At 36.5% G+C, this 27,341-nt stretch overlaps 2 protein-coding genes across 2 annotated transcripts in view; one reads left to right on the top strand and one right to left on the bottom strand.

Annotated features, from left to right (window-relative positions):
- USP14 (ubiquitin specific peptidase 14) overlaps window positions 1–16,100 on the top strand; it is a 47,925-nt gene extending 31,825 nt beyond the window's left edge. Inside the window, exons 7-16 of the mRNA XM_025931047.2 lie at window positions 1,457–1,587; window positions 2,515–2,595; window positions 2,971–3,056; window positions 4,639–4,753; window positions 8,156–8,221; window positions 8,370–8,462; window positions 10,311–10,439; window positions 14,140–14,200; window positions 14,599–14,706; window positions 15,349–16,100. Of these exons, the coding sequence (XP_025786832.1) occupies window positions 1,457–1,587; window positions 2,515–2,595; window positions 2,971–3,056; window positions 4,639–4,753; window positions 8,156–8,221; window positions 8,370–8,462; window positions 10,311–10,439; window positions 14,140–14,200; window positions 14,599–14,706; window positions 15,349–15,500 (1,022 nt within the window). The 3' untranslated portion in view covers window positions 15,501–16,100. The remainder of the gene's footprint in view (window positions 1–1,456; window positions 1,588–2,514; window positions 2,596–2,970; window positions 3,057–4,638; window positions 4,754–8,155; window positions 8,222–8,369; window positions 8,463–10,310; window positions 10,440–14,139; window positions 14,201–14,598; window positions 14,707–15,348) is intronic.
- Window positions 16,101–18,353: 2,253 nt separating this feature from the next.
- The window catches only part of THOC1 (THO complex subunit 1), a 53,195-nt gene continuing 44,207 nt past the window's right edge, over window positions 18,354–27,341 (bottom strand). The window contains exons 18-21 of the mRNA XM_086682575.1: window positions 23,424–23,507; window positions 20,309–20,456; window positions 19,509–19,584; window positions 18,354–18,767 (exon numbers count right to left, since the gene is read on the bottom strand). Coding sequence (XP_086538701.1) covers window positions 18,472–18,767; window positions 19,509–19,584; window positions 20,309–20,456; window positions 23,424–23,507 — 604 coding nt within the window. The 3' untranslated portion in view covers window positions 18,354–18,471. The remainder of the gene's footprint in view (window positions 18,768–19,508; window positions 19,585–20,308; window positions 20,457–23,423; window positions 23,508–27,341) is intronic.

Raw genomic sequence — 27,341 nt, 5'->3', positions numbered from 1 at the left:
CAAGAGTCAGATGCTTAACTGACTGAGCCACCCAGGCACCCCTGTTTTGTGCTAAATTTAAATTTACAGAATAGTTACAAGAATTCACCAATTATTAACTTTTTGTCCTACCTAGATACCTGGCTCATCATTCTCTGTAACCATGTTTTTTTTTTTGCTTGTTGTGTTTTTTTTTTTTTTTTTTTTGAACCTTCAAGAGTAAGGTATAGACATCACAGTTTATTCCTGAATACTTCAGTATGTATTTCCCAAGAATAAGGACATTCATAATCACAAGACAATTACCATTTTTCAAAATCTAGGGGTTTAACATGGATGAAGTACTCTAAAATACAGATTACTTAAATTTCGGCAGTTGATCCAGTATTGCCATTATAAAGTTCTTTGCTTTGGGAGCCAGTTTGGGATCATACATTGTATTCAATTTTCATGTTTTACTAGTCTCTTTTAATGTATAGTGCATTTTTGATCTTTTTCTTTCAAACTAGTGAAATATTTTGAGATGCTCTGTTTATGGTATATATTAAATTTTAAACCATTGTTTATTTTGAGTAATGTGTACTTTATTAAAGTGTGCTATAATTTAGATTTTTTCTTTTAAAAATCATTAGCTTGGTAGTAATTAATTTTTGCTGTCTCTTGGAAAAACATTTTTAAACACCACGTTGTTTTATTCGGGAACATTTTATTGCACACTGGCTTTGTGCTTAGTATTTTCTGGGCTTCGGTTTGTATATACTAATGGTAGATAACATTTCACATGTTCTTTAACAAAACGAGTCAAGATAGGCTAGACTAGCATTTTGCTGTACATGAAGTAAGAAGGGCAAGGTATGATAGCCAGGGAGTCGGCAGAGCAGGAGTATTCTGAACTCCCAGAGCAGGGCTCAGTCTGCCATGACCATGAGATTTTATGAAAGTGAAAGAGGATAGCAGAGGAAAGATTTTGAAGAAGGCAAATTAGTTTTGGTTCTTAACTATTCAGTAGAGTTAGGATGTATGTTAAACATATTTTATTTAATATTTAGGAGTTGAGTAGTTGGGAACTAAGTATGGGCTTAAGGGGAGGTCGGTTGGGAGTGGTGGCCTGACAGTGGCATAGTACCAAAACAGTAACATCAGCCTGTTTGATCCCTAGACAAAGGTTATGTGTTCTCAGTGTTGAATGAATATACCGTGCTTTGTTTTGGAAGACAAAGGCTGGCAAGGAGAGAGAGACAGAGGGGCAGGGCTCAGAAGTTGTTTATAGTTAGTGCATTATAAAGTCTTCGGGTCAATTCTTTAAGATTTAAAAACAAATCTTTTTCTTATTGGGAATCTGAAAACTACAAAAAGAGTAGATATACTTAAAAGTACTCAGCAGTTTTGTGTTTGTATTAATCTAGAATTAATTTATAGTAACATGTATTAAATGTGTCACTGTTTTACTAAAGCAGTGTTTGCTTTGCTTTTTAAGCCCTTAGAGATTTGTTTGATTCCATGGATAAAACGTCTTCTAGTATTCCACCTATTATCCTACTGCAGTTTTTACACATGGCTTTCCCACAGTTTGCGGAGAAGGGTGAACAAGGACAGTATCTTCAACAGGTAAACAGGGCAAGGTTCTGGGGTTTTCATTGTGTAAATGTAAAACTTAGGTGTTATACACTTACCATATGTATTTGCATTTCCAAATACACTCCAGTTATCAGTCCTCTGTGGTTCATACTATCATTATCTTTTGCCTGGAGTGGTCTGGTAATTGATCATCTCACTTCTGCTTTTGTCTGTCTTTTTGCGGGTTTCTCCACACAACCTTTTAGAGTCCTTAAACTGTTACTAAGGAATAATCCTTGGTCCCTTGTTGATTGCCTCTTAGTGATTTTCTATCCCAGTGCTGAATAATCTTATTCCTGGCTACCTCCCTGAGCTCATCATGTACCACTCTCACCCTTGCTTACTTTGGCTCTCCTGTACACTCACTGGCTTCCTTGCTATTTTTTAAACCCTCCACATACCCTCTTTCTGCAGGGTCTTTGCTCTTCTTTCTTTCGCTTACAGATAAGTGCATGGCTTGCTTCCTCATATCGTTTGGGTCTTCTGGCTCAAATGTCAAGGCATCAGAGAAGCTTTCTTGACTATCCTATTGAAATAGCACACTTCCTTTCACCTCATCACTTTCTGCTCCCATATTTTTTTTCTTCTTCATAACTTCTCTTTAGGTGAATTTATGTTATATTTTATTTATATCCCCCTTGAGAACGTCTTCTGTTTTGGTCACGGCTGTGTTTATTCTTAGTGTCTAAAACAGTGTTTAGCATAAGGAAGAGATCAGTGAACCTCTCTTGAATGAATGAATGTTCTGGAATTCTTTGCTTTGAAGATCATATAATATCTCATTTGACTTAATATTTTTAAATAAAAAAAATCGCTTTATTCCCCTTCCCTAAGGAAACAGTACTTCTTTTGGAAGACTCTTATAGGTAAAACACTGTCACAGCCAGGATTATTTACTGTGTCATTTTTAAATTACAGGATGCTAATGAATGTTGGATACAAATGATGCGAGTATTGCAACAGAAATTGGAAGCTATAGAAGACGATTCTGTTAAAGAGGTGACTGAAATCTATTTGTGCTTATAGACTTCCATTATACCTTGATTTCCCCCTACTCACCAATCCCAAAGGCTTGAAATAAATTCATCTTAATAGATACACATGTACTTGAATACTTTAACATGCTCAGTCTGTAGTTGGAATTTGAAAGCTTGCATTTGACACTTGAATTCAGCGTATTATTTATTAAACATAGAAGATATTATTGAGCATCTGTAGTTTTTTGGTGATGTTTTTTGAATAGAAGGATTTTACAGAAGGGGCTTACATTTTAAAAAGCTTAAATATGTATTTACTAAATTGGGTTATGTGGGAAGAAATACACACTAGTATCTATATAAAGTAAATTTGGAATTTTTGTTTTAATTTTTGCAGACAGATTCTTCATCTGCATCAGCAGTGACACCTTCTAAAAAGAAAAGCTTAATTGATCAGTTCTTTGGAGTTGAGTTTGAAACTACGTATCCTTATGAGCCAAGATTTGTAGAGGCTGTACTCATAACTTACTAGAAGTAGATGGGTATCAGAAGCATTGTTGACTGATTGGAGTGGCGGGTGGGGTATGAAGAAAAATTCTTCAGAGGCTTTATGCCTGAAAAATATGGTGAAACTTAGGAATTTGGAAAAATATCCCCATTAGAGTAATCCTAATGTTTAGGTAAGTATATACTTTAATAAGGATATTCATTATTTTTTCCTAAGTATATCTTTAGCGGAGTCAACCTCATTAATTCACTTCATAGAGAATTTTTTTTTTTTTTTTGCTTCATAGGGAATGAATTTTTTAATTGTATGAAACAATGTATCAGCCAAATTGTATACATGAGATTGAGCCAATAAAACATGAATTCATGAATTTAGGGAAGGCCTATTTTCTAGGTCATGGGTAGAAACTTAATGATTTCTGTTTATGTACCTTAGTGTTAAAACCATTCAATACTATGAGTACCAATGTATATTTGTTGAGAGTTTATCCTTGTATACACTCATTACTCATATTGTTGGTAAGTGAATGGAGCACTTTTAAGTATGTTGAAATGAATCTACTTGGAAACCAAAATGTTTTAAATACCAGTGTATGATGCTATTTTTTTTTTAAATTCCAGTATAGTTATAACATACAATGTTATATTAGTTTTAAGTGTATAATAAAGTGATTCAGCAGTTCTACACATTACTCAGTGCTCATTTTCCTGTTTCACCCACCTCCCCTCTAGTAACCATCAGTTTGTTCTCTATAGCTAAGAAGAGTCTGTTTCTTGGTTTGTCTCTTTGTTCATTTGATTTTGTTTCTTAAATTCCACGAGTGAAATCATACAGTATGTGTCTTTTTCTGACTGACTTCACTTAACGTAATACCCTCTAGCTCCATTCACGTTGTTGCAGATTGCAAGATATCAGTCTTTTTTTTTTTTTTGTGGCTGAATAATATTCCATTGTGTATATATAACACATCTTTATCCATTCATCCATCAACGGACACTTGGGCTGTTTCCATAATTTGGCTATTGTAAATAATGCAATAAACATGGGGGTGCCTATATGTCTTTTCAAATTAGCGTTTCCATATTCTGTGGATAAATACCTAGTAATGGAATTCCTGGATCATATGGTTTTCTGTACAGTGTTCCACAGTGGCTGCACCTGTTTGCATTTCCACCAGCAGTTCATGAGAGTTCCTTTTTCTTCACATTCTTGCCAGCATTTGTCATTTTAGCCATTCTGACAGATGTGAGGTGATATTGTGGGTTTGATTTGCATTCTCCTGATGATTAGTGATGCTGAACATCTTTTCATGTGTTGGCTGTCTGTATATCTGCTTTGGAGAAATGTCTATGTCTTCTGCCCATTTTTAATTGAATTATTATTATTTTTTGGTGTTGTATAAGTTCTTCATATGTTTTGGATACTAACCCTTTATCGGATTTGTCATTTGCAAATAGTGATGCTATTAATTTTAATAGCATTAGGATAATTTATTATATTCAGGAATATGTAACAAAGTGAATGCCTGTTGGTATATTCCTTATCTTATTTCTCAAGCATGAAATGTACAGAATCTGAAGAAGAAGAAGTCACTAAAGGGAAGGAAAATCAGCTTCAGCTTAGCTGTTTTATCAATCAAGAAGTCAAGTATCTTTTTACAGGACTTAAATTGGTAAGTTCAGTTACAGTTGATCTTAATTGTAAATGGATTCTCTATTTGCAGATACACCTACTTAACTAAAATTTATTTATACCTCTAATATCAATACTTGTGGTGTTTTCATAGTCATTTGTAGACATGTTCCATAGTGGCAAAAATTTTGAGTTAATGGACACAGTCTCACCTGAGGTCCAAAAAGGTGATGTTCTGTCTTCTAGTTTCAACTCATGAAATAAGCAAGTGTCCTTTTGCAGTAATTTTAGTACCACAAATTTTTTTTTTTTTTTTGCATTTTGTGCTTTTTGTTGGTGATGTGCTGTTTAGAGTGGCCTTGAGCCAAAGTGCTGAAGTGCTGTCTAGTGTTCTGAGGCCAAGAAGACTGTGTGTGAATGTTTGTTAGATAAGCCTTAAGGAGAAAATAATGTTTGTTAGATAAGCTTTGTTTAGGGATGAATTAGAGTGTAGTTGGCTGTGAAGACAATAATGTGTCAACATATCATTTAATGGAAACACATAACCACAAGGTTGTGTATTATGTGCGTGATAGGTTGACAAAAATGTTGTGACCAGAGGCTTGTAGGAGGCCTCTGAGGGTATTATGATGAGGGTGTATTAGTAATGATGAGTATAAACTAGGATTTTACTGTTCAAATCAGGCCATGTGGGTCCTCTGCCACTGCACCAGTATTACAGTTGAGGCTCCAGAATGTAAGTGACTTAATTGGTTTGTGGCAGAACCGGGTCTAGAACTTGATACTGTCATTATCCAGTTAGTACTTTTTGACCATTTCCATATTATAGAATGTGTGCTTTAATGAGAAGATTGATAAAATATAACAGTTTTGCTTGCTAATTTAGTACTTTGATTTGGTTTGGGAAATATGTACATGTCTTGAAGATAGGCAATGAATTGAGGCAGGGATTGCATTGATAAACAAGATCATTTGTCATCAGGGAGTTCCCATCTATAGTTTGGGATAAGATTGGCTAGGGAAGGGGTTGGTAAATGTGGACATAAGCGGCAAATACTCTCTGCTCTGTGATACTGAAGGGGAGTTGTAATGAGGCCTAATGGCTTTTAAGAGAAGTTTATTTTATTTTATTTTATTTTTTTTTTTAAATGTTTATTTATTTTTGAGACAGAGAGAGACAGAGCATGAACGGGGGAGGGTCAGAGAGAGAGAGAGACACAGAATCTGAAACAGGCTCCAGGCTCTGAGCTGTCAGCACAGAGCCCGACGTGGGGCTCGAACTCACGGACTGCGAGATCATGACCTGAGCCGAAGTCGGCCGCTCAACCGACTGAGCCACCCAGGTGCCCCAAGAGAAGTTTATTTTAAAAGCTTACAAATAATAGCTAACCCCTAAGAGTCCTATAATAAATGATGATGTGCAAGTTTCAAGGCATCAAATGAAGTATAAATGTAATTGGAGAGTGTAGAAGGGAATGGAATGTTTTGGCAGGAACTCTCCAGGACGATATTTTCTTCATAATTTTATAAAATTCTGGAAAAGCTAAATGTGCTTGGCTCTTCTAGATGATAGTGGATTGATAATTCATATAGCTTACCTGATGAATAACATCATGCCAGATATGCTTTCTTGAAAAGCATGTATTTTTCAGATACTGTATTGTCTTGCCCATTTTTATAATAATTTCTAAAAAATGTGTATTTATTTATTGAGAGAGAGAGAGGCAGAGAGAGGGAGACAATTCCAAGCAGGCTTCGCACTACCAGCACAGAGCCTGACATAGGGTTCAAACCCACGAACCATGAGATCATGATCTGAGCTGAAATTAAGAGTCAGACGCTTAACCAACTGAGCCACTCAGGCGCCCCATGTTGCCTGTTTTTTAGATGCTTTATTATCGTTTGTTCTGATTATTCTAGAGTAATTTGGCTCCATATTTCTTTACCATTTTTGCTGATGAACAAACTTAAGTGTTAAAAAGCTACATGGTGATTCCTTTTGTAATATGATTAGTAATGTTTAAAAATTAAGAAAATATTTTACATAAGTAATTTTATAGTAAACATTAACAGTAAATTGTTTTAACTTAAATGTCTTGTATATTAAATGTTCTTATGAAGCAGAGCACATTAGTGTTTTTTTGATCTGAACAATAATAGTAACTAATGTTTATTGAACATAGAATATATGCCAAATGGTTGTGCATGTTTTCTACACATTCTGACTCGTGTAATTCTAACAGCACTATGATATATATGTGGTGGTTGTTATCATTTCCATATGATGTGCAGAGGGGTAGCTGCCTTGCTGAGCATCACATAGGCTGTAAGAAATGGAAAAGCAGACATGATAGTTAAGATATGTAAAGTGGCTTTCCACATATGTTAGATTAACAGGTTTTCTCTGTGATGACTTTTCTCATATTTAATAGTAATTGGTTCTGGAAGGTTTTTATACATAAAGCATAAAGAACAAGGATTCTCTACATTTTCTTAATTGTCCTTTAATAGGAGTATTCTGATTGTATGTAGACAGAAGCCATAAAAGCCTTTTTTATATTACATAAAATACAGTGTAAACTCAGAATATGAGCAACATTTGGGTCACAATTTAAAAACTTCAAACGTTATTTACATTCTGAGGAGTTCACACTAGTATAAATTATTTGATGCCTTTTCAGAACTGAACCAAATCTAAAGGCCTTCGTACATTGTCTTCAATTTAGATAATTTTTCGGTGGTATAAATCCATATTCATATGTTGTCTAACAGAATTAAAAGTAGATTTCAGGGGTGCCTGGCTGGCATGTGATTCTTTTTTTTTTTTTTTTTTTTTTTTTTTTTAGGGGCACCTGGGTGGCTCAGTTGGTTGGGCGTCCGACTTCGGCTCAGGTCATGATCTCCCGCTCTGTGAGTTCTAGCCCCGCGTCGGGCTCTGTCCTGACCGCTCAGAGAGCCTGCTTCGGATTCTGTGTCTCCCTCTCTCTCTGGCCCTCCCCCGTTCATGCTCTGTCTCTCTCTGTCTCAAAAATAAAAGAAAAATAAATGTTTAAAAAAAAAATTAAAATTTTTTTTTTTTAACGTTTGTTTATTATTGAGAGACAGAGACCGAGTGTGAGCAGGGGAGGGGCAGAGAGAGAGGGAGACACAGAATCTGAAGCAGCCTCCAGGCCCTGAGCTATCAGCACAGAGCCCGACGTGGGGCTTGAACTCACAAACTGCGAGATCATGACCTGAGCCGAAGTCTTACGCTTAACCGACTGAACCACCCAGTCACCCCTGGCATGTGATTCTGGATCCCCAAGGTCACGAGTTCAATTCCCACTTTGGGCCTAGAACTTATTTAAAAAAAAAGTGTGATTCTATATTGCAGAAAAAAAATTTTAAAACTAAAAATGTTTGGTCTTCTGTTATGTTCCTTTTTTTTTTTTTTTTTTTATAGCGACTTCAGGAAGAAATCACCAAACAGTCTCCGACATTGCAAAGAAATGCTTTATACATCAAATCTGTAAGTTGTGCATTCCTTTTGAAATTGAATCCATTTTGATGAAACGTTTCCAGTTAATTAATGTTACCCAGTCTTTGTACCAAACCAAGGAATTAAAAACTTGTGTGTTATTTGCATGTGATAGGATTTCTTTATTTTTTCTCCTCAGTCTAAGATCAGCCGACTACCTGCTTACTTGACTATTCAGATGGTTCGATTTTTTTATAAAGAGAAGGAATCTGTGAATGCTAAAGTTCTTAAGGTTAGTAATGAGCTTCAGTATAATAAAATATTGTAATTCTTTGATAGAAATCCCTGACTTAAAGGTTTCTTTATTCCTTTAGGGATAAACTTCAAAATACTGTAAGGGAAGTTATTAACATTAGATAAGTGGTTCTTAATTAACCAAGACTGTGTATTGGAATTCTCTATTGTCCTTTTTCTTTTTTCTTTTTTATTTTTTATTTAAAAAAAATTTTTTTTTTCAACGTTTATTTATTTTTGGGACAGAGAGAGACGGAGCATGAACGGGGGAGGGGCAGAGAGAGAGGGAGACACAGAATCGGAAACACGCTCCAAGCTCTGAGCCATCAGCCCAGAGCCTGACGCGGGGCTCGAACTCACGGAGCGCGAGATCGTGACCTGGCTGAAGTCGGACGCTTAACCGACTGCGCCACCCAGGCGCCCCCCTATTGTCCTTTTTCTTAAAGAAATTTTTTTTGTGTGTTTATTTATATTTTTGAGGGAGAGAGAGACAGCGTGAGTGTGGGAGGGGCAGAAAGAGAGGGAGACACAGAATTGAAGCAGGCTCCAGGCTCCGAGTTGTCAGCACGGAGCCCGACACGGGGCTTGAACCCGTGAACCTCGAGATCATGACCTGAGCCGAAGTTAGACACTCAACCGACTGAGCCACCCAAGCGCCCCTATCCTTTTTCTTTTAAATCATTCATACACATGCCTGATTTTTACCACCAGCACCCACAGCATTTGATTAAGTAGTCCCTGAGGTCTTACAATTTTTTGAAAGATTCCCAGTTAATTCTGATGGTTGCCCTTCACTCTCCCAGAAACACTGCTCTAGAGCAGATCCTCAACTCCATAGATACTGACCCAGCGGTATTATAACACACTACACTCTCTAGTGCAGTAATTATAATCTCTTCAGTAAGAGCCAGCCTTAAGAACTGTTTTATGGAACTGTAGCTCTGCTACATATCCACAGTCCTTGATCCTTGGGAGACAGCTGAAATTCTTAATACAATTTTAGATATACTTAGTGTTACACGATAGGGTCAAATGTAGTTGGAAGTATTTACTAGTGTTAACTATAAATATGTATTAATATTTAGTTATTAAACTGTACCACTTATTTCTGTGTAAAGGAATATTTCAAGTTACAAAGAGTCATTAAGTGACCCCATTTGTAAATTGATTTCCATTGTCCATTAGAAGTGTCAATTATTTTCACAGCAACTGATCTATTTTTTTTTTTTTTTTAAGTTTATTTTGAGAGAGCCAAGAGCACGCACAAGCAGGGGAGGGGCAGAGAGAGAGAGAGGGAGAAACACAATCAAAGTGGGCTCCAGGCTCTGAGCTGTCAGCGTAGAACCTGATGTAGGGCTCAAATCCACAAATCGTGAGATTATAACCTGATACGAAGTTGGACGCTTAACTGACTGAGCCGTCCAGGTGCCCCTGATCTAAGGTTTTTGAAATGCTTCTTTTGTCATGTAAATTTTGGTAACTCCTCTGTGGTTAATGTTATGGGTTAGAATATTGGGGGGAAAAAAGTAAAAATTTTTTTTTTACCTTAAAAAGTTAGGACCCAGGTGCCTGGCTGGCTTAGTTGGTAGAGCATGTGACTCTTGATTTTAGCGTCCTGCATTCAAGCCCCAAGTTAGGCATGGAGCCTTTTAAAAAGGAAAATTAGGACCAGATTGAAAATAAGCACTGTGATGTTTTCAGCTGCGTAGGTTTGCAAGTGATTTTTATAAATTTTATTTTCAACTTCTTTTGATTATGAAAGTACTACTATAAAAGTGTTATAGATATTTTTAATAACTACCTTTATAAGTGTGTTTACACATTTTTTTTCTTGGTTTGTATATAGGATGTTAAATTTCCTCTTATGTTGGACGTGTACGAACTATGTACACCAGAACTTCAGGAGAAAATGGTCTCTTTTCGATCAAAATTCAAGGATCTAGAAGATAAAAAAGTGAATCAGCAGCCAAAGACAGTAGGTTCTTATTGCTGATTTTCTCATTTTGATATTTTAATCTTTAATCTGTTCAACAATTACTTTGTTATCGTTAATCTCTTAGTAGAAATGGATGAACTTCTATTTTCTCTATTCACAAAAGTTTTGGGTATATTTTAGTGTAAGAAAAAGAACTCTAGTTATGGTGTATGGGCCCTTTATGGTAGAATAAGCCCTAATATTTTTTCCCTGTTAATATGTAGCTTAAGCTTAAAGTTCTTTTATCACCTCAAAGTACTTTACATAAAATCTTGCCTAGTGTTTTTAGTGTATTTTATTGTTTTCCTTGTAAGTCATGGAATTGTCTCTATTTTAAGATGGAATTCATGTTGTAGAGTATTGGCTCATTTATGCCTACTGTGACAACTAAGTTGTATCTTTTAGATGCTGCTGGTGTGCCTGCCTTTAACTGCTAAAATCACAATCTTAGGAGACTTTGTATTTAATAAGTTGTATTATTTTAGGTTCAGATAAGGTACAGCTGAACTGTGTGTTGGATTTTTTTTTTTTTTTCATTATGAAAAACATCTTTCCTGGTAACGAGATATTTCTAGTGTGATATTGTATATCAAGTTTAAAATTAAATTCTTCTACAAATTACTACTGTATGTGTATTAAATGCTTTTATTTTTAAACATTAAGCTTTATTTTGAGATAATTGTAGAATCACATGCAGTTAAAAGAAGTAATACGAAGAGATCCAAATACCTTTTACCAAGTTTCCCCTGTGGTAACATCTTTCAAAATGATAATACAGTATCATAACCTGGAAATTGACATTAATATAGTCTAGATGCAGTACATTTTCATCAGCCAAAGTTTCTGCATACTTGCTCCCTTGTGGCCAAACCCACTTTCCCTTGGCCCCTACCTCCTCAATTCCTGGCAACTGTTGACTTTTCTCCATTCCTGTAATTTTGTCATTTCAAGATCATTATATAAATGGAATCATGTAGTATGTAACCTTTGAGATTTTCTTTTCTCAGCATAATTCTTTGGAAATTAGTCCAGGTCATTTTGAAGAGTTGCTGAAGAGTATTCCATGGTATGCGTATACCACAGTTTAACTATTGATAGCTGGGTTGTTTATTGTGAATAAAGCTACCATAAGCATTCCTGTACCAGTTTCAGTTTGAAGATAAATTTTCATTTCTCTAGGAATAATTACCCAGGAGCACAGTTGCTGGATTGCATGATAGTTGTACATTTTGTTTTTTAAGAAACTCAAATGTTTTCCCTAGAGGCTGTACCATTTTAGATGCCTATCAATAGCATATGACTGATCCACTTTCTGCAGTCTTGGCCAGAATTTGGTGGTGTCACTATTCTTTATTTTAGCCATTTGTATAGGTTTGCAGCAATACCTCAGTGTGGCTTTTAATTTGCATTTTCCTAAGGGCTGATATTGACTGTGTCTTCATGTATTTATTTGCTATCTGTATTTCCTCTTTGGTGAAATGTCTTTTCATGTCTTCTCATTTTCTAATTGTGCTATTTTTTACTCTTGAATTTTGAGAGTTCTTTATGTATAGGTGTGTGTGTGTATAAAAAAATTTTTTTTTAACATTTATTTTTGAGAGAGGGAGAGACAGTAAGTGGGGGAGGGGCAGAGAGGGGGGGACACAAAATCCAAAGCAGGCTCCAGGCTCTGAGCTGTCAGCACAGAGCCCAACGCAGGGCTCAGAAATCACAAGATCATGACCTGAAGTCAGATGCTCAACTCAGCCACCCAGGTGCCCTGTATATATGGTTTTTAATGTTTACTTATTTATTTTGAGAGAGGGAGCACAAGCAGAGGAGAGGCAGACGGAGAGAGGGGGGAGTGAGAATCCCAAACAGGCTCTGCGCTGTCAGTCCAGAGCCTAATTTGGGGCTCGATCTCATGAACCATGAGATCATGACCTGAGACAAAATCAAGAGTCAGATGCTTAGCTGACTGAACCACCCAGACGCTCTGGGAGTTCTTTATATTATAGATATGAATCGTTTGTCAGATACATGGCTTCCAAAATTTTCTCCCTCTCTTTAGCTATGATATACATTCCATGGGTACTTGAAAAACAATTTGTATTCTGTTGTTGTTGAATGGAATGTGTTCTTTGGATGTTCATTAGATTCAGTTGGTTGATGGTGATGTTGCTCTATCAATTGTTGAGAGTGAGGAAGCTAAAATTGTGGTTTTATGTGTTTCTCCATTCAGTTCTGTCAGCTTTTGATGTGCAGGTTTTGTAGATCTGTTATTTGGTGCCTGCACCTTTAGGATTGCTAAGTATTCTTGGTGGAGTGACCCCTTTATATTATGCACTGTCACTTTCTGCCCCTGGTAATTTTCTTTGCTCTGAAGTCTACTTTATCTGACAGTACTATTGCCACCGTTGCTTTGTTTTTGTTAATGTTTGCATGATATCTTTTCTTTTACTTTAAATTTGCCTATATAGTTATATTTGAGGAGTTTCTTGTAGACACCATAGAGTTAGTTGGGTCATGTTTTTTTAAGACACTCTGTTAATCTCTTCTTATTGGTATATTTAGACCATTTACATTAAAACATTTTTTTAAAGTTTATTTTTGAGAGAGAGCACAAGCACAGGGGAGGGGCAGAGAGAGAGAGGGAGACAGAGGATCTGAGCAGGCTCTGTTGTCATGCAGAGCCTAATGCAGGACTCGAACTCACTAACTGTGAGTTCTGACCTGAGCCAAAGTCTGACGCTTAACCGACTGAGCCACCCAGCCACCTCTAGACCATTTACATTTAATATAATTATTGATTTCTTAAATCTGTTATATTTTGCTTTCTCTTTGTTCTGTTTTTCATTTCCCTTTATTGCCTTGTGGTTACTTGAACATATGATAGATTTCTAATTTAGCTATAACTTAAAAAATGATTTTCTTTCTATAGCTTTTCCTATGGTTACTCTCAGTATTAAATTTTAATTATATTAAAAGGAATGGTTGACCTAATTGCCACTTTTTTGTTGTAGGATCCTTTGACTTCTTGTTGTTCCACCTATCTTTAAACTGCTTGCATTGTGTTCATTAGCATTACAGTTTTCAAGAAATGTGTGTCCATATGCCTAGATAAATTTAATTTTTGTATTACACACTGAAATGGGCTGAGGCAGGGAGAGTTCCCACTACAAACCTTTGTCTAAAGTAGTAAATCCTGTGTTTCGATATTAGGTAAATATTTGCTGAATTAAAGAGCTTATTAGTTCATTTAAACTAAGATTCAGTTCATTTGAGCAGGTGATCATGTCTTAGTAGCTTTAATGTTGCAGCAATTTGACTTTCCTGTTTTATTGATATAACCGTTTTTTTTTTTATCCTATGTGGTTTGATAGTATTTTGATTAAAATATAGACTTGGGTTTTCCTTCTGTGTTCTAGAACAGTTTATCTGTACTGCTCTATTCACTGCTGTGCTCTAGGTTTAGTGGCTTATAGTTGGTCAGAGGGTCTGTTACTATACATACAAGATTGTATTGTTGGAGTGTAGATTCTTTGGGTTTACAGTTTTATGTTAACTATAGTTATATCGTTTTAGTAAATTGTAAGGTAGACTACATTTTGTCTTTGTTTTGTATTGTAGTCAGTAAATATTTGTGGAAATGAATACTTATTGGAGAATATAAATTTTATTTCCAATATCATGATTTAAAGTTAAATTTTTTTCTCCTCAGAGTGACAAAAAGAGTAGTCCCCAGAAAGAAGTTAAATATGAACCTTTTTCTTTTGCTGATGGTAAGTGGAAAAAATAACTTCAGTTGAGTTACTACTATGTTGTGTGTGTGTGTGTGTGTGTGTGTGTGTGTGTGTGTGTGTGTGTGTGTGTTGAAGGTAAAATTATTGTATTGGCATTTAGGAATTTTTTCAGATAGCATGCTTTAAAAAGAGTCAGATTTCTTAAAATATAATGTGCCTTAGACACAGTAAAAATCAGTCTTTTGGCATTAGTTCTGTGAATACTACCATACTTCATAAAATGTCTTTCATAAATCCTTAATTTTGAACAGTAGTGTCTTACTGAATTCTAATAATAGAGTAGTACTTCTCTAGACTAACCATCAGACTTCTTGCTTGCTTACCTAGCTTGAGAAAGCACCTATTCATTGTCTAATGTTGGATTTATGTTTTTTTAGATATTGGCTCCAATAATTGTGGATACTATGATTTGCAAGCAGTGTTAACACATCAGGGAAGGTCTAGCTCTTCAGGCCATTATGTATCATGGGTAAAAAGGAAACAAGGTAAGGATTGTTGTTGTTTTTTTGTTTTCCCAGTTAATTATGTTAACAGTTTAGTACAAATTTTGTAACCCAGTGGTTTTTAAACTTTTTGGTTTTAGAACCCTTTTACATTCTTAATTTTTGAGGTCCACAAAGAGCTTTTGCTTTTAAGGATTCTCCTAATATTTACTGAGAAATTAATTCAGTGAAAACTGACAGTAATAAAATAAAAAAACATATCACACAAATAACCTAAAAATAAATGTTTTCCAAAACAAAAAATAGCAAGAGAAATAGTACTGATTTGATTTTGTAGGTCTGTTTTGTCTGGCTTGATAGGAGACAGCTGGATCCTCTTAACTGTTTCTGCATTTTGTCTGTTGCTTTATCACACATCTTCTGTGACTTCTGGAAAATTCCAAAGCACACTTGAGAGAATGAGGGCAAAACGGCAACTAATGCTTTAATAGTGTTACGACAATAATTGTGACTTTTATGGTATCGCTGAAAATGAACCAGAGTAGTCCCTGGACTACACTTGGAAAACTGTTAGTATGATAGATGGAATACTACTTAGCCTAAAATTACTCAGTACTTTTTTTTGAAATGAAACTGAGAAAATCCTCTAGGATATTAATTTCATTTTCTTCTCTTGTTCCTCAGATGAGTGGATTAAGTTTGATGATGATAAGGTCAGCATCGTGACACCAGAGGATATCTTGCGGCTTTCTGGTGGTGGAGACTGGCATATAGCATATGTATTACTGTATGGGCCTCGCAGAGTTGAAATAATGGAAGAGGAAAGTGAACAGTAATTTTAGCTATTTATGTTTAGGTGTGAAATAAATGTTATTTGTTGATCATTTCAATAATCCAGAGCTTTAGCAGAAGCTATTTAGGTGGTTTTATGTGTATCCCCTCGTGTGGAACAAAAGAGGGTGGAAGCAGACCACTCTGTGGATCAACCTAAAAAAAATTACAGAATAAAGAAAATTGCCTTTGGACTGTGCTCCCCTGTATAAAGGTTGCAGGAAGATATTTTTTAAAAGCTTATTTCTTGCATTAATTTTTAAAAATTCTCATCTGAAAATGCCTTTCAACCATTACCTTCTGTGATAAATTTTTCTCCCTTTTTCAGCCCAGGATTCAGCAATCAGATGTTTATTGCACACCTATTACTCTTTGTTGTTGTTCTTGCATGGTTCAAACCACCGGTGATTCATAGCTGCCCATCCTTTGCCTTATCTAACAAAAATTTTACCAGGAAGGTAGAAAGGAAGTAAGTGTTTTTCTCATTGTGTTACTCAGTGCTGCTGCCCACATCCCATGGAAACATGGGTACAATCAAGTATTTGTCCAGCCTGACTGTTGCTGGCTTTTCATGACTTTAAAATAAATTGTGATCAGTTATAGTACATTTGATTATACATTTATTACTGTGTCTCTCTGTACTATGGTTTGTATATTTAACTTTGCAATGGTTTTGTAGTCATCAACCTTTAAAAAAAAAAGTTGACAAGCTCTGGTTGCTTATTTTTAGAAAATGAGGATATTTAATAAAAAAAAAAAAAAAAAAGGAGGGACTAACAGCTTCTGACCTCAAGTCTTTTGTCTACTGAGTGTTGGAGCTTGGGTTGAGTTTAGGTAATATGTAATACTATACAGTTTCTGCAGATGGTTAGTCTTATTCTGCTGTTAAGCATCCATTTAAAAAATGTTATCTTTTTTTTGCCTCCTCACATTATATTGTTTAAAAGAAATATAAAGTTGTAAAAGTAATGGAGTTCTTTGGATGCTGACTGCAATGACGTTTATTGCTCTTTTCCTTGGCCCAATTGTTTTTACTTTCATCTGTTCCCAAAATCTCCATGTCTATCTCAGAATTTAATAGTGACTTTTAAAGTGATGGTAAAAGTACCAAGAATATGTGGTGTTTCAGTATGGTAGGTTTCTTACGTTTTAACACATTCTAATTAGTTCCTCATCTTTAAGAGCCTTGATTGATTGCTAGACAAAGATAGAAAATTAGCTAATTTGTCTCTGATTTTGAGTTAGGTATGTAAAATGAAGTTTGGGGGATTATCATGAAATGTCCGATCTTAGGTTGTTTTAATGCTCTGCAGAGCACAGCACCGATAACTACTAGTTTCCTAGAGAATAATGGCCATTTTCCTCTAAACTTTGAACAATATGATAAAATCAGAGACGGGATAAAATAAGCGTTTCAGGGAAACTTACTTGTAAATAGCTTCTTCAGCTAAATGGTAACTATTGGCAGTCATTATTCCCTTTGCCTTGGAAGAGGGTACAGACTAGAATGGGGAGGAGGAGACCATATACCATAAGAATGGTAAGGATTCCTAGATATTGCCATGAGGCTTGTGACTGCAGTTTTTATTCTGTCTTGGTCTGAACAATTTTGAGGACCTAAATTTAGCAATTAGAATTCACATTTCTGATTTGCAGGATGCTGTAGCTACTGGAACAGGTGAGGTAGGTTTAGAACAAAGTAGGTCTTGTATGGAGTTAGAATTTTCAAATTGTAATTCCTTAATTGTTATAAAATTGATTTCATCTTACTTGATCCAAATAAGCATTATTCCAAAGATTTTTTTAAGTATAAGAAATTGGGACTTATATCAGTGTTTTAAATAAGGCTATTTTAGAGTTCAGCCTTGCATATAAGGTTTTTGAGAAGGGAGAGTAGACCAGAAAATGTCTTGATTCTGGAGTGTGCCTTGTATGCTGTGCCATGAGCACTGAGGCCCTTTTGATAGTACAGCTGTGCTGTATCACTGTCGGGACTAGCTAGGGACGTTAAGCCCAAGCAAGAACATTTATGGTGTAATAAGCACTTAGTAGCCTTTCAGGATTCAAAACAAATGAACAGTGATGACCTAATACTTACGTGGGAAATAGATGGTAGTAACTATCTTTCTGGTTGCTAGTAACTAATTGATAGTAGTAACTCCAGCCATTACTACATAGTGCTTTGCTGTTTATAGATTGCATTCACATAATACATCTCAAACTTCACAATAGTCCCTGAAGTATAAATCTCTATTTTAAGGACTTAAAGAGGTTAAATAATTTTTGTAAAGCTAAAAAGACTAGGTTTTAGACTTTGCCAACCTCCAACTTTAAAAGAAATAAGGTAAACATTTTCTGTAATGGGTAGGGTGGATGGTAAATTATTTTAGGTTTTGCAGCCCATAATCTTTGTTGTGGCTACTTAACTGTGTTGTAGCATGAAAGGAGCCATAGGTCATACTTAAAGGAATCGGCATCTGTGCTGATGGAATTTTACTTGTAAAAACAGGTGGAAAATGGACCATTGTTTGCTGATCCTCTGCTTTAAAGCACAAATGAATGAGAATAGAGCAGTCATATGGTTTCACAAAGTCATTCTGGGATTTTCAGAACAGCACATTAAATTTTGTAACTACTAATGGCATGCAGGAATCTAATCTGGCATATATTTTAGGAAACACCATGCTCCCTAAATATTGCTTACTGACTTCATTATAAATATTTAACAAAGATACTTGACCTTGAGGTCACTTTATTTTGGCCATTTCCCAACCTACTCCCTTCTGAAACCCTGAGGTCAGTCATCAAGAGCCAATGTGTTCTTTTGTTCTTGGAGCACCAGCCAACTGTACAACAACTGTTATAAAAATGTTTATTGTTTACCAAAACCATTGGACCTCTTATCAAATGCTGCTTGGTAACAAAATCTTATCACAGTTTTAATAAAAAAAAAAAAAAAAATGAAGGAAAAAGAAGCTAACTATTTGTCTCATTGTCATTAGTTAGACTTTCTGCAAGGTCACTTAATCCGGACTTGTTCAGTGCATTCATCAGATTCTCAGGCGTTGCATGTACTCCCTCTTGATCTTGCCAGGCGACTAGTAGCTGCTTAGCTCTCATCTTCATATCTTCGCTGTCACACTCAATCTGTCTAATTTCGGAGTCTTTCATTTCCAAGTAGGGAGCCAGGATCTTCCATTGTTCGCCCAGCTTGTTGGCAAATACTTCTATTTGTTCCCCTGTCACAGGTTTGTCTCGCCGGACATCAGGGCCTAGAAAACACACAAAATGTAAATTATGTACAAAGTATGAGGACATGTACAATTCAAAGTACAACAGAACTGGGAAGTTACGGGGCCACTGAAATATTAATCACCTTTCATTAAGCTTTGTTTTAAAAGTAAAACAATTCCTTTCTATATTTTCTGTGGGTTGAATATTGTTCTTACAGTCATGATCACTAGGAAATCAGTATTTCTTTTATTTTTTTAAATTTTAGAGAGTGAAGGACAGAAAAAGCACAAGGAGGGGAGAGGGGCAGAGAGCATCTCAAGCAGGCTCCATGCTCAACGTGGAGCCTGACACAGGGCTCGATCGCACGACCCTAGGGTCATGACCTGAGCCTAATTCAAGAGTCAGATGCTGAAGCCACTGAGCCACCCAGGCGCCCCTCAATACTTCTTTTAAAGCTAAAGCTGTTGCCTCTAGTGTAATTATGAAGGCCTCCCCTAAAACCAGGTGCTCCCTTCTAACCACCCCAATCCCTGTCAAAATTAACAAGTATGGGTCGCCTTCAAATGTAAGTACCTTCCTTCCCGTCACTTCCACATTTTTATTGCATAAAATGTAATATTTGAATTACAAGTTGTCAAACAATGTTTAAAATTCCTCACTATAAGAAACAGCTGAGATAAGTGGTAGAAGTTGAGAAGTAGATCAAATAACGTACCTCTCAACAAAGAACCCCAATCTTTTCCAATTTTGTAAAATAGCCAAGAAAATTCAATTCTTACTTTCATTTTCCTTCAGTAAAGCATCATTATCTTCCTCATCTTCATCCTCACCTGTTTTTATTTCTTCAGAAGGAGGCTAAAATGAGGAAGAAGAATGTTTCAAAGAATGCTGACTTGTAAAATACCTGGGGATACTTTCAGGTTAGACAGGAATGGTTGAGTTTCCAAATAGAGGACCCAGAACTTTATCCTTGAGCATATTAAATGGGAATGGCAGGTGAGGCTCACAAATGGGATGGTGTTAACTTGGAGTGGACGGTAAGATCTGAGAATGAGAAAGACTCCCCCTGCCCCCAACCTGGGAAGAAGGAAGCCAATAAAAAGTATAATGATTTGCAAATATCTTAGTACAGTAACAGTGGGCTGGGGAAAACCAGGGGAGCAACCATGTTCTTAAAAATTTTTTGAGTTCTAGTAATACGAGAAACTTGTATTAGAAAAGAGAACAGAGTAGAAAGGCCAAGATGCCTACTGCTACCCTCAGATCCTGTTTGATAAAAGTGTATTGGCAAACAGGAAAAATTTCATGTCTGAGTTTACAGGTGGAATGATAGTTTAAGCAAAGTATTATGGACTTTAATAAATTTTTTATACAGCATGTAATTTAGGATACTTTATCAATTTATGTTCTTCCTATAAATATATACTCATATTTTTCCTTATTCTAAAAATGAGGGTTTGTAGATCATTATTTTTTCCCACAAGATAAGCTGTATATTCAGCTTCTTTGCTCAAATCGTGATAATCATTTTAGGTAACATCACCTAAAGAATATGAAAAAATTCATCTGTATTACTTACTGGTAATTCCTTTGCTAGCTTTATTACCATGTTTTCAAGATATTCTGGCAAACTTTTAAACTGCTGGTTGGTTGGCTGGAAGAAGTGAGGGCTTCTCCGTGCTAGTAGTCTCAGGGCTCTCCAACCATAATTTGAATTGTTCACAGCCCTATGAAAAGAGATGTCCATCTTATAATTTATGTTTTTTTATTTCTATATGCCTTCTAATTAATATAACTTACCATGTGAAATTCTATACTCTAAATAGTTGAAGGCACCATTCTTTTCATTTGGATCTTATTCCTAAGGACCTTCTCAGTATGCAGTTCATTTATAATACTAGAAACCAGCAGAATCCGATGAGACAGGTTCATATGCAGCAAACACATTTGAAAAGTTTATACACATTTTACTTAAGATTAAGTCAATTTGTATAGTAATAACTAGATGTTCTATGTGCCGGACAGTAATCATCTACCTATTTAGGAAAAAAAATTCACAATAAGGTTTACTATGTTCAGTAAATTGATGTCCATACTGTCAATGCCACCTACAGGTGTGAATTTCAGAATATTTTATTAATTCAACGGCTGAGTTTTGACCACATAAACTTAATCCAATGTTATTTTCCATTTATATAACATCTGAGTTTTAGTTTGCTTAATACCAAACCCAGTGAAGAAAAATGGCTCCAAAACTAAAAGGGAAACCTTGAACAGCCAACACAATAAGCAATGATGCAAGAAGAGAATCCATGAACTGTTACGAAGCACAGCAGTGGGTGGTACACAGTAAGGTGAGAAATGGAAACCTCAAATTCTAATGTTCCAGAAACAGCCAAGCTGCAGAAGAATCTAGAACACAAATGTATTCTGGTTGTGAGTTTTTGCAAGTCATTTGGCAGTTCCCCCCCAAGTTCTTAAGAGTAGCAAGCTGATTTCTTTAGTCCTCTCTTACAAATGAGCCTCTACTTTTAACATGTGCTGGTACTTGCAAAGCTACTCCGATACCATGGTCTTGCTAAGTTAATGCCATGCTACAGGGCTCTGCCTGAACAGGGAACCAGTCTACTTCTCGGACACATTCCCATTTAAACAATTTGAATCTTTTACACATTTTCAAAATCCTGCCAGTCATAAATACAAACTTTATTCTCCAGAAATCCATACATACCATTCAGGTTCTTAAGGTTCTTGGAAAACTATCACATTCATTCATTCAACAAATACTTGAACTCGGCACTCAGGGTCACGGAGCCCTCAAGACACTAGTGCTGCAGTTAAGGGCAGGGCCCTGAGGCCACAGTGATTTTCCTGGCTCTGTCATTTACTAGATAAGAACTTCAATACATTATTCAATGTATTCAATACACGCTTCGCCTCACATTCTTTAACTGTAAAACGGAGAGAAGAGCAGTTTCTACTTTAGAGGTATATATGTTAAGTGCCTAGGGAGTACCTGACACACAGTAAATGTGAATGCATCATTATTATTGATAAACGCAAGGTGTAAGAATCTCAGACAGTGGTAAGGATGAGAAAACCAAGAAAAGTGAGAATTTCTGATGGGGGGGTGGAGCTTCTGGGCCAGGGAAAACTGCCCTGAGGCAGTAATCTGAGAAGAGATAGGAAATAAGACCACAAGCCATGGGAATACCTGGGGGAGAAGTTTCAAGCAAACATAATAGCAAGTGCACAGGCCCGGAGATAGAAAAACCTTTGAGGTGAAGAACAGAACCCTGGTTGGTATGGTTAGAACAGAGAGAAAATGAGGAGGAGGAGGAGATGTGGTTGGAGGGGGAGGAAGGGGAGGAGATGTGGTTGGAGGGGGAGGAAGGGGAAGTCTTTTAGATCCAGGTAAGGAATTTGGATTTCATCCTAATTTTATTTTTTTTTTTTAAATTTTTTTTTTTTCAACGTTTATTTATTTTTGGGACAGAGAGAGACAGAGCATGAACAGGGGAGGGGCAGAGAGAGAGGGAGACACAGAATCAGAAACAGGCTCCAGGCTCTGAGCCATCAGCCCAGAGCCCGACGCGGGGCTCGAACTCACAGACGGTGAGATCGTGACCTGGCTGAAGTCGGACGCTTAACCGACTGCGCCACCCAGGCGCCCCTCATCCTAATTTTAATATGCAGTCATGGGAAAATTTTAAGCAGGAGTTTAAAGATCACAATTCTTCTGGAGAACTGACCGGAGCATCACTAGTTAAGAGATTACAGTAACTAACTCGTTAACTAGTCATAAGGTCACGTCAGCCACAGCACTCTATTTACTGTGTGCTAAATACATGACCTGTGTGGTTCAAAGTGAACCATTTTATTTAATCATCAGAATAACCCTGTAGAGTGGGTATTATTACTATTTAACAATGAGGACACAGGCAGAGGGGTGCTACAGTAGCTGTAGCAGCCTAGCCAGTAGGAGACACTGTCTTGGGATTGGAACCCAGACAGTCTGACACGAGGGTCCTTGCCCTTAAATCATGACACCAAAGTGCCGATTTAAAACCACAGCGCTGTGTGGTATTGCCTAGATTTACATGATGGAGCCATGACTGAGTCCTGAAGTTACTCCAAAATTTGTGAGTTAGGTAGAGGATGGGGAGCCAGGTGAGATGCAGCGAGGCAGGAAGGAAAACAGGCAGGAGTGGAGTTTGCTGGATGTCCAGAGAAGAACACACTATCTAGGGAGGGAGAGACCAGTGGTGAATGCTGCTGGGAGGTCAAAACAAGACACCGTGACCTCGACGAGTGATTTCAGTGGAGGGACAGGGAGACAGCCCAGCAGCAGTGAGCTGACAAGGGAATGGGAGGTGAGGAAATGAAGCAATGGTTATCTACGCCTCGTGGGAGACTGATTTGAAGGGGAACAAAGAAAAGAGGATGGTTGAAGGGAGGTGGGGGGGTCCAAAGGGATTGTGCTTATTTTCTGAAACAGGTATGATTCTGTGTCTTGCTTGTTAGTGGGCATGGTCATTGAAATCAGGATGTGTGCTAATGTGAACTTGGCACATAAACTCCCCTATGAGGAAAAGTACTGCCCTACCAGCCATGTCTCTTAATTAGTGTTCTGGTGTACTTACAATTCCTAAAAAAATACTGCAGAAAGTTAGCTCATGAGGAACATTACTTACTTGTATTCATTTTCAACCATGTTTTCAGGGTCTGCCTGTTCAATGGCTTCTTCAAAGAATTCCTCCAAAGTTGGCATGTATTCCCTAGGTGTTATAAAAATACCTAGTGAGGATCATGTGTGTTCTTAATAATAAATAATCATAAAATGATGGCAATGAAAGATTCTCATATTACCCATACTTGTGTTAGTTATATTACTTAGGAACTCAGATTAAAAAAAAATTTTTTAATATTTATTTTTGAAGGAGAGAGAGAGAGCATGAGAGAGGGAGGGGTAGGGAGAGAGGGAGACATGGAACCTGAAGCAGGCTCAGGCTCCGAGCTGTCAGCACAGAGCCGAACGCTGGGTGCAAACCCACAAACCGTGAGATCGTGACCTGAGCCGAAGTTGGACACTTAACCAACTGGGCCATATAGGCACCCCAGGAACTCATATTTTTAAGGAGGTAAAGGACTCTGGGCACCTGAGTGGCTCAGTCGTTTAAGTGTCTGCCTCTCGAGTTCAGCTCAAGTCGTGATCTTGCAGTTCATGGGAATGAGCACCGCAGTTCATGGGAATGAGCTCTGTGAGCACAGAGCCTGCTTGCGATTCTCTCTGCTCCTCCCCTGCTCACGCACATGTGTACACTCTCAAGATAAACTTAAAAAAAAGGTAAATGACTCAAAACTAAACTTCTCAAAGAGGATAATAAAGAGGGGCAGTGTGGTATTGCAATGTTACCATATACTGTATTCCATCTAACACAGTCACTGGACTCTACACTGTAATGTTACTAGTCACAGGGGGAGCCTGGGGTTTAATAACATTTGAATTTCCCCAGCAAGGAGGAAAATTTCACATCCAAATGTCCATATCCAAGGATGTTTTTTCCTTAAACCAGAATTAATAAAACCCACACTAATAACCATACCATACTAAAATTTGAAGAGTTTAACTTTGAGCTTATTTTAGATAGCTACCATGATAGCATGGTTGGTTTTTAATGGCATCTTTCTTGAATTTGTTTTTTTGATTTAAAAATTTTGTTCTAATGTTTATTTTTGAGAGAGAGAGAGAGAGAGAGAGAGACACACACACACACACACACAGAACCTCCAGGCTCTGAGGTGTCAGCACAGAGCCCAATGTGGGTCTTGAACTCACCAACTTGTGAGATCATGACTTGAGCCGAAATCAGATGCTCAACTGAATGAGCCACCCAGGTGCCCCACTGAATTTGTTTTTAGAAGATTTTGATAGTCAAGCAAATAAGATTCAAGGGTCTGATTAGAACACATCTTAAAAAAAAATTTTTTTTTTAATGTTTGTTTATTTCTGAGACAGAGACGGCAAATTGAGATCATGACCTAAGCCAAAGTCGGACACTTAACTGACTGAGCCACCCAGGCACCCCCATTGCTGGATTCTTAATTTTCAGTTAACTCTGAGTTAAATTTCAGATTTTTAAAAAACTATAAACAATTAAGGTCGTAAATTTCTATTTTCTATTTCTCCAAAGTTTAAATCTATAATACTTTTTACCATTTAATTCTGTGTTTTCTAATTTATGTTATGATTTCTTCTTTGATTCTGGAGTTATTAAAAAGTATGTGAAAGCTTTTAAAATACATTTTGTTATTCACATATAATTTAAATGCATTTGTGTTTTCTGTAAGACTAAGCTTGCTGACTGTCTTGTTAAATCCAAAGTTTTTCTTACCCTTCTTATTAAATACTGAAAGTATTTAGTATCAAAATTCTAGTAAAACATTTTGTAGAAGTGTCAAAATGAAGTGTCAAGATTGTGAGCTGGTTAATCCTTAGACTTATTTCTTTAGAAACAAGGTTTAGAAGATCTATGTATTTCTGATGCATTTTTTACCTTTATGCAGTGATTGTCGTTATTTTTAATAATGCTTTCTGCCTTTAAAACTCTATCTGATATCCATATAACTAATTGTCATTTGTCATACATCATACATATATTTCTTAGTTTCAACCCTTCCATATCCTTATGTTTAAGGTGTTTCTTATAAACAACATATAGATGGACTTTTAAAATAGAATACTAACTTCTAGGGGTGCCTGGATGGCTCTTTTGGTTAAGCATCTTTGGCTTAGGTCATGATCTCGCAGTTCTGGCTCCACCTGCTTGGGATTCTCTCTCTCCCTCTTTCTCTGCCCTACCAACCGCCCCCCCCCCCGCCCCCCCGCCAACTTGCTGTTTCTCTCTCTCTCAAAATAATAAAAAATATATACTAATATCTTTGAACTAGGAAGTCCATTTCCATTTATTGTTATATGTGAATTTAACTGTATAATTTTATGCTTTCCATTACGTGTTTCTTATGTGGCTTTTCCTCCTTGCCTATTTTTATTCGATTGCTTGAATCTTCTATATTTCCTTGTATCGTCATTTCCTTGTATCGTCATTTCAAAGTTACACATTCTATTTGTTTTACATACTTAACAAGCATGTTTTACTGGAAGTCTAGTTACTATCTCTACCTTCATCTGTAACATTCTAATTCTTCTGATCACTCCCTGTTACTTTTATCAAATGTTAGTTCTACCTTTTAAAATAATCCCCAAATAGTAATTACTACTGTTTTATACAGTGAATTCTTGATGAGATTTATTCATGTTTACCAATGTCTTTGAATAGCAATCCTTCTTGTAATTTACTCAGTGTTTCTGGGTTCCATTTCCTTGACAGCTTTTTTAGTAAGGACTGTTGATAATATATTGTTTTAATCTGAAAGTAACTTTACTTCTCAGTCACTCCTTCCTGATTGATCTACTGTAACTTGTTACAGAATTCTGGGTTGACACCTTCTCTTAACACTCATTCTGGTTTCTTTTGTTCTTAAAGTCAGCTGTCAGTCTAATTTTGTTTTTTTGCAGGTAGTCTGGTTTTTCTCTTGGGTGATTTTACAACAATATGTAGAAATATGGATTTATTTTGTTTATCCTACTTAAGACTTGTACTTGAACCTAAGAATTTATGCCTATTCTCAGTTCTGAAAAATCCTCAGTCATTATCTTGATTATGGTCTCTTTCTCATTCTCTATTTCCTCATTCTGTGGTTGATTTTTACTCTTTCGTATTTTCTAACTCTTGATCCCTTTTACTGTTCTGGGTGATTTCTTAATCATTAATTCTTATTTCCACCTGTGTCTATTGCTAGATTATTTGTTTTTTCAAATTTGCTTGGTCCTTTTTCAGAGTGTCATGTTCCTTTTTAAAATTTTTAATTCCTTCTTTTATGTCTTTAGCTATCTTAAATATACTTATTTTAAGCTGTATTTACCTGATGGTTTTATTACCTGAAGTGGTTGTCTAAGTTCTGTTGTTCTATCTGCTGATTCTTTCTCATGGTAGGTTGTTTTCTCGAATGTTTTAAGTGTGGATGGTTATCTTATCAGACTTTATCTGGAGGATCCTTGTATGGCTTAGGTTGAAAGTGTGACCTCCAGAAAGATTTTTATCATCAGACTGAGACATTTTAATTCACCCTTAACTTCGGGGTTCCTTTGAACTTCAGGTAGGATAAATTTAAATTGTAGGACTGCATGACAGTAGACTTGTTATAATTTCTCAGGGAGTACTTTTTCCTTTTCACCCACACCCCAGGTAGAAATGGACAAGCTTGTTCCTGTGCCAGTGAGCAAATCCTTCTTCCTTAATCTGTTCTTTTACGTTCAGTGCAGTGCTTCAAAGGCCTGAAATTTACTCAAGGGAAACTCCATTGCAAATGTGTGCAGGCCTAAGGCCTTACCTTCTGTCGTTCTGTAGCTCTTACAACCCAAGTTCCCTGGCTCCCCAAAGTGGAAATCATTTGCAAATTTCTCAGCTAGAAGCAACCATATTAGCTCATACTTCGGTTTTCAGTTCCCTCTTCTTTTATGAATTTGTATTGCCTTGTGATTTCTAAAA

Source organism: Puma concolor, chromosome D3, assembly GCF_028749965.1.
Source record: "Puma concolor isolate L17-30 chromosome D3, mPumCon1.1.hap2, whole genome shotgun sequence".
NCBI classification, from domain to species: Eukaryota; Metazoa; Chordata; class Mammalia; order Carnivora; family Felidae; genus Puma; species Puma concolor.
Note: the sequence above shows the minus strand (reverse complement) of the source record. Positions and strands in the feature narration are given on the sequence as shown.